This window comes from Notothenia rossii (genome assembly GCF_949606895.1).
Source record: "Notothenia rossii genome assembly, chromosome: 7".
In the NCBI taxonomy this organism is placed as follows: domain Eukaryota; kingdom Metazoa; phylum Chordata; class Actinopteri; order Perciformes; family Nototheniidae; genus Notothenia; species Notothenia rossii.
This window is the reverse complement of record NC_136905.1, coordinates 43,427,271-43,434,707: the sequence shown is the minus strand read 5'-3', so window position 1 is coordinate 43,434,707 and position 7,437 is coordinate 43,427,271. Positions and strand designations below refer to the sequence as shown.

Below are 7,437 nucleotides of genomic sequence, written 5' to 3'. Positions count from 1 at the left end.
TTAAATCAATCCAACCCTTTCCACTCTGTCTCTTTCTAATCATACTATCTGTCTTAGTTGCTAAATGCCATCTAAACAACACCATTAATGTCTACTAATGATATTACAAAAACTCCCTCTATAAATTGTTTCGTCCATTGTTACATATCTACCGAACCTGACTCTTTCAGGAAACCATTTTCTTCCATAAATTGAAATATGTTTCAAGCTTCACATATTTCACACACTACGAAAGAACATCTCCATACTTTCTCCAATATTTTAAATCCCACTGTTACTTAGAACAATAGTAAACCTGCAGAGCACACTGATCAGATCACAGTAATATAATTTGACTCAAGTGTAGGCCTATGTCTACTTTCCATTTTACTTATTACTTTTGGTGAATATTTATTTATATTGTCTATATTCCTTGTCTATGATGTGCAAACAGTTAGAGTATAAAAATGTGTTTTTCTCAATGTATTTACACTCCACGGATTCTTGAGTTTACTCATCTCCTAGTGTTGTCGTTCCTAAAAATGTTAGCAAACACAAAACTCCCACTACAACATTTATAGATAAATTGATCTTGCAAAATGAACTCTTTTCTAAATCAAAATGTGACAAAAGAACAATGATTTGTCTTTCACAAGATGGTGGTCTAACAGAATGACTCTTGACCTCATGGGGTCAAATAAATGTAGCCATGAGGCGGCTGACTTTAAAATGAACTGGGACAAAGAAACCACATGCATGTGGGTACATTATAGTTAAGACAAATACCATGAAATTCACAACGCAATGCAACGGTATCAATCAGTTCTCAAAGACTATAATTAAATAACAGCAAATCATTGTTTATTTATTTCAATATATCTACCACTTCAAATCACACCTTGATCTGTTAATTTTCAATGTATTTCAGTCCAACTTCAGATCACTAGAGACAAAAGCAAGCAGACACCCTCCGGGCCGCTGCTGCTCTTGAGAGGAAAAAGGGTGGGGGGAACTCTCACAGACAAATACTGACACCCCCTTCTCTCTCCCCTGCTGTAGCTCTCAGCCTCTCCTTTGGAAAAGGGGGGCTTCTTTCAACAATTAACACTTCTGCTATCCTTTTATTCAATTTTTCTGCATGAACCCACTGTCCTCGTAAGCTCTTAACTCACGCTCCTCTCGTTGAAATTCTCCTTTCATTATGACTTCGTATCTATTCATCTGACTTAGGCTGTTTCATGTTCAATAATATATTCTATTTATTTACAAGAAATATATCCTCCTTACTGTCTGTCCAGCTTTTAAGATGCGATATTTCTTCCAACAGAATGGGAGTTTAAACCCAACAGACTTATAACGCGCCTTTTGGTTCCTATGAACCTCAGATTTGTTATTCACTTTAGCCATGGATAGAGACTAGATACCCTACTTGGCTTCCCAAGCAAGTATAGCCTGTGAGGACTCCCATACCTCCACTAGGCCAGGGACTCTATACCCTTCCAGCCATTAGAGATTCAATACCCTTCGCTGAAATACTTGCTGATTCACTTTTATATGTATAAAATATTCCCCGTACAGTCTATTCAGCTTTTATTGTCCGATGTTTATTCCAACAAGTTTAGCAAGCCTCTCAGCGCGCTTCAACACCGTCTTTCAACGATGTGACGCTGACATGGAGTCGTAACCCAGGCTTACAGAACTCTTTATCGTGACGTTTGGCTTTATAGATTCAACCCCCACAGAACAAAGGATTAATGAGATCCGGTCACTTCAAAATGTCTTTTTGAAGGTTGCGTTACTCTCCTTTGGATTTCACTTATAACTCAACTTCGATTCCTATGAACCTAAGAATTGTTATTCAGATTCGTCACCTGGATGCCGTCTGAAAACGGTCACTGGACGTCCCCCAACGAGTCTTCAGCCGTCTCCTTTCTGAAAAAAGTACGGGGCCTTTCACCTTTGTCTTACATACCTCGTTGATTCACTTTTATGTTATATAACTTTCCTAACTATCTAAAATATGTATTTGTATATTCCACCGCAACAACTATGACACCGGAATATGTCTCTGACAACTCTAAAATTTAGTTTAGCCAATTACAGACCTTCAATAGAAACAGGCTTGTCTGCTCACCTTTCAATTGTAGGATCCTCGTTTTAGTTGTCAGAGATTATTCTAGGCCTCTTCTCCGGACCATTCGTCCGCTTGCTGCTGGTGGTCTCTTCCCCGAAAACACCCCACTCAGACACGTTGGGTCACCATTTGTTGGAGATTTGGAGGATGTTTAAAACCAACCTCGTCTCCGCGTGCCGTTTGATAAGCTGGGTAAATTCGTAAAAAGGAAGGGATTAAGAAACACCAGAATGCAAGTGAAACAATAATCTTGTTTTAATGATACAAGGTAACAATACAAATACAAAGGAATCACGAAGCACTCTGCAGAGTACTCCGGGCTCAGGTTCTACCACGTGTGAGACAGGTCTCAGGAACGGCCAGTCAAAAACAAGAGCGCGAACCAAAGGAAAACACAGTGTTTCATACTAAAAACACAGGAGGAGGTGTGTGCGTGCTTTCCCCCAGAGGTCATCTTATTGGGAGAGACCAACACATGGCCTGTCGCACCCAATCAGTGCGACACAGCAGAAGAAACCCGGAAACAAAAAGTCTCTTTCAGTTTGACGAAGACCAGACACATTTTGGTGTCTGGTACGAACCTGCTCTAAACAACAAGTTTCCTTATCTTATTTCACATCTTGTAGCCAGCACACACACATCCCCTTTATGGCCCTTTGTCCCTGTGTCCATCTCCCCCCCTCAGGTTACCACACACAAGTTAAAAGTATGTTTTAAGATATAGTTGTTATAGTTGGCTAAATATACGTAATACATGTAAATCACTTTCATATCAATAATAACGAGGAACACATTACCTATGCTCTTAAACAGTATTAGAGATGCTTTTCAAATAGTCAAACTTCACACAGGCCTCATATAGAGAACACACTCATTTGTCCAACAGCCCTTCCATTTGTTTGAGCTATTGTTCACATCTTTACTTCAAATAAAAGGTTTCACATTGTATATTTCCAGCTTCCTTTACACATACTGTTATTATTAATACAAAGTAATTAACCACACACATCTATTTAAAACAAGTAGATTTCCCTGATAATTGACATGCTGAAAATCTCAAGAAGAATGTTCCCTCCCCCAGCTCTCTCGTCCCTGTCATAAAAGCTGCTTCCATTTCCTATAGAGTAATAAAACATGTTTAAGCTAATTTCTCCACAATGTTTGTAGCCATTTAGTACCCGCACATGAAAGAATAAAAACAGAGGTATAGTTGAACAGTAATCATGCAGCACATATATTTACTGCAATGAAAACACATACATTTGCCCTAAGCATGTGTAACGCACCCTCTTCTTTTATGAGGGAAACATTCCAGAGTTTTGGAGCTATCCCCAAATTAGGATGTCCCCTGCTTGCATCCCTCTCTAAACACAAAGACTTCACCTCAATATATTGGGGAGGGAAAATATACTTTGTCCCTTCAAATTTAACACACATGAATATATATAAGGTGACATTAAAATGAATATACCAGATTTAACTTTCCTGCCATAACACGTTACTTTAATACTTCAAATAATTCAACTTAATCCTTCAACATGCCGCAGTTTTTGCGTGGCTGTGTCTTTAGTTGAAAGCCCAGTAGCATCTGTTCATCTGTCATACTGATCACACAGTCAATAACTTTGTTGTTATTAGCATCTGGTTAGCTAGCTATGCTAACGAATATAAGAAGTTTTTTTTTATACAACCAGTGAGTAAAGGCAAATCTTTATATGATCATTATAGATATAAAATACTATGACGGTAAAAAAAAAGTTGTGATTAATAAACACGAATATAGTTTGAAAGGGGAGTGAGTGATTTGTAAAATATCCAGTTGCTAGTTGATCGCCGGAGCTGTTAGATTAACATTAGCATGCTTATATTGTAGTTCTAAGTGCAATGCCTTGCGGCCTTTAGCACCACCCTTGATGGAGCATATGTGTGGGCAGGCAAGGAGTGAGCAGAGAGTAGAGTAGTTGTCGATTTTTGTTCTGTTTTCTGTGACTATCTGCCTCACCCTCTCAGACTTTCAGTTGCGCGCGCTACTAAAGAGACGTGTTACCATGGAAACCAAACAATGGTGTAGCTGTATTAAAGTCAGAGTGGAAACAGTCCTGAGTAAATCTGATTTTGTCAGAAATCGGGAGAAATGCGGGAGAAATATGACCCCGGGAGGAAACCGGGCAATGAAATCGGGAGTCTCCCGCGAAAATCGGGAGGGTTGACAAGTATGGTGAATACATGTTGGTGGCTTGCAAAGCTATGCCCTCAAATAGCTTTCGCAACACTGAATATATGCAACAAATGAATTTAGAGCAGTGTGCACGTAAAGAGCAACTGCGCTTTTTTTGGATAAACAAAAGGTGCCAATAGATGTTCTCTATAGGGTTGCAATATTCCGGGAATTTTCAAAGATGGAAACTTTCCACGGGAATAAACGGGAATGGCCATAAAAATAGAATTATGGATTATAAATATTTTTTTCAAAGCGACAGACACATTATTAACCTATGGATCAACCGATTCAGCCGCGTTCTTTCTCGTTTTAATGCCATTGAACACGTATTTTGATCGGATTGACAGCTACGGTGAGACGATCTCCCGTAAAAGCTCTGTGATGCTACGTGTTGTGATGTCTCTTTTTGCTTCCCCTGTCGCGAGTTCGGATTGCTCAGTGATGATACTATACCTATATAATCTCTGGAGTCTCAGCTTTAATCGGATATATTGTATGTGCAGTTACGATAAGTAATAAGGGTATCTTTATCTTGAGTGCTGTGCCAAAGTCAGTTTGCATTTTTTCGCTCAGGGGTCATTTAGACGCTTCTTATGAGACTTGTGTTTTGTTTTGGTAAAAATGGTAAATATCTTCAGTTAGCTGAGATTCTTCCCGTTAATCTGGTGCTACACATTAATAGTTTCATAAATGTTAAGAAGCCCTGAGACACAGTCTCGAAAAAAAACCTTGGGGCTTAACAGGTTGAAATGAGTGGGGTTGGGGGGGATGAGTAACATTTAACTCAACATTCCTGTTTTCGTTCTTCAATAAAATAATAAAAAATTGTTCTGTTCTACTTAAAAAATATATATATTATACAAGAAAAATCTGTTGAAATGTCATGTTTTTTTATGTTTAATATTGCATCGAATATTTCCAAAATTCACCAGCTTAACTTCCCATGGATACTTTCCAGAAATGTACCAGAAACGTTCCGCCCCTTTGCAACACTAGTTCTCTATGATCGCTGCTTCCAGTCTGAACAGAGCAGTATCTTCCTGAAGGTGTGTCTGAGCTCGGCGCTGCGGAAGGCGTAGATGGCCGGGTCGATGGCGGCGTGGCTCACCATCAGAACCACGTGCAGCTGGAACAGGGAGCGGTAACACTCACAGTATGGGTTCATGGGGCACACCATGAGGAGAATGAGGTGGAGGAAAAACGGCGTCCAACACACAACGAACGCCCCAAAAAGGATGGTCAGAGTCAGGGCCCCTCTCATGCTGCTGCCCCTCCACCGCTGGCGGCCAAACTTCCCCCCACTGCTGCTGGGCAGGGCAGCAATCTTTCTGGCATGGATGCGTGCCAACATGAACATGTAGAAGTAGAGGAAGCAGATCATTGCCAAGGAGACGACAAAGAAGGCAACAAAGCAGATCATGATGAACTTGGATTGGAAGAACCTCACCATGAGCACGGCTGACACCCCGCATGTTATCCAGATTACCCCCAAGATAGTCTTTGTGCGCCGCATAGTCATGATGTTGTGGTATCGCAGAGCATGGAAAATCGTGATGTAGCTGGAAAGAAAAACAATTGATTCTATTATATGCTCAGTCAATATGTTGGCGTTGTGTTACACTTGTGCTGTACACTGCATAAATAATGTGCATAAGGTCCAACTGAAAGCTCACTAAGCTTGTTGTCAAAATCTATGCCTCACCCAGCCTTTCCTCAAACTGGAGAGACACATTTAGCAACTATAGATAATTTGATGAATGAATTTCATGCATGTTTAGAGTCACTTCATATTTGTATACCATACTTGCATGATCTGAAATGAGTGGCTGTGTGGAAGGTGTAACATATTGTAAACAAGGTACTACTAGAAAGTGACACTTACAGTCCTTGTGGTAAAGCGTGCATGCAATATTGCAGTGGGCTTTAAATGAGCTCTGGATCTATGAGGCAGAGCCCTGAGGAAAGTTCAGACTTTCACCAAATTCTCCCCAGAGTCCTAGTTAGTGAGGCCTGATGAATTTAAATATGAGCAGAGGATAATTGGTTGTAGGGTCCACAGTCCACAGAGAAACTAAAGAGCACAGCAGTAAAATGGAACTAAACTGCTTTGCTACGGGGATTCTGGTGTATTAGTGGGGTGGAATAAATGTATACCATCACAGATGCAAGTCCACCCCTCACTCTTTGAAGCATATGATTTAAAAAACGGCTGGAAACGTGCAAATCAAAGCCATTCATACATACCGGTCCACAGCAATAGCCAGGAAACTGCTAATGGAGCCAACGAAGGACATACACAGCAAGGAGTCCATCACATCATCCAGGTTCATCTCAGAGGAACCTTTCTTCTCCAGCTGGCCCACGTTGGCAAACACAATCATCAGGGTCTCCAAGGTTTTAGTGAGGCTGGCCATGGTGTTGAAGGCTGCCAGGCTGCAGATGAAGCAGAACATGGGGGAGTGGAGGTTCCTGTTGAGTAGGACGGACACCACAACCAGCAGATTCTCAGCCAGGCTCACCACACCAATGGTGAAGAAGAGAGTCAGAGGAACCTTCACCTCGGGGCAGTCCGTCTGATTCACTGTGGTGGTGCTCATAGTTAGCCAAGATAGCTATCTGTCCATATTAGAAAGAGAACCATTCCAAGAAAAATGTTAACATGTCATCATTCTTATCTAAGTGTTGGACTAGATTACACTGCAGCTAATTATAGATTGTCAGTTACAGCCTTGGCTTTTACAGTATCTTATTTTTTAAGTCCTGCCGTTCTCTTCTACTCTATGCTTAGTGTATGTTATGTGAGAAGCAATGACTAGAGATTCAATCTGAACCAAAGTGGTTGTTTTTTCTAGGCTGATACAACGTGCTTCTTACTCCGCTGGGTTATCACACACATGGTAATGGTTGCAGCGAGCTTCGAACTGCAGCTGGTTTATCCATTTTGACAATTTTCACATAGGCCTCCTGAATGTGCTATTTTTAGTTGGTGGTTTTGGCACAGCTCAGTCATCATGTAAAGCCATGTGGTCACAATTGCCTTTCTTTGGCTTTTTACATAGGGGACGTGTAATCAATGTTCTTCTCTGTGTTTTTGTTTAGATGG

At 40.7% G+C, this 7,437-nt stretch overlaps 1 protein-coding gene across 1 annotated transcript; it reads right to left on the bottom strand.

Annotated features, from left to right (window-relative positions):
* Nucleotides 1-5,334: 5,334 nt before the first annotated feature.
* mc2r (melanocortin 2 receptor) lies at nt 5,335-6,931 on the bottom strand (the record flags this gene model as incomplete). The annotated part of the gene is made up of 2 exons (XM_079641360.1): nt 5,335-5,893; nt 6,579-6,931. 2 exons carry the CDS (start codon nt 6,929-6,931, stop codon nt 5,335-5,337), a joined length of 912 nt encoding a protein of 303 aa, XP_079497486.1.
* Between the last annotated feature and the right edge of the window lie 506 nt (nt 6,932-7,437).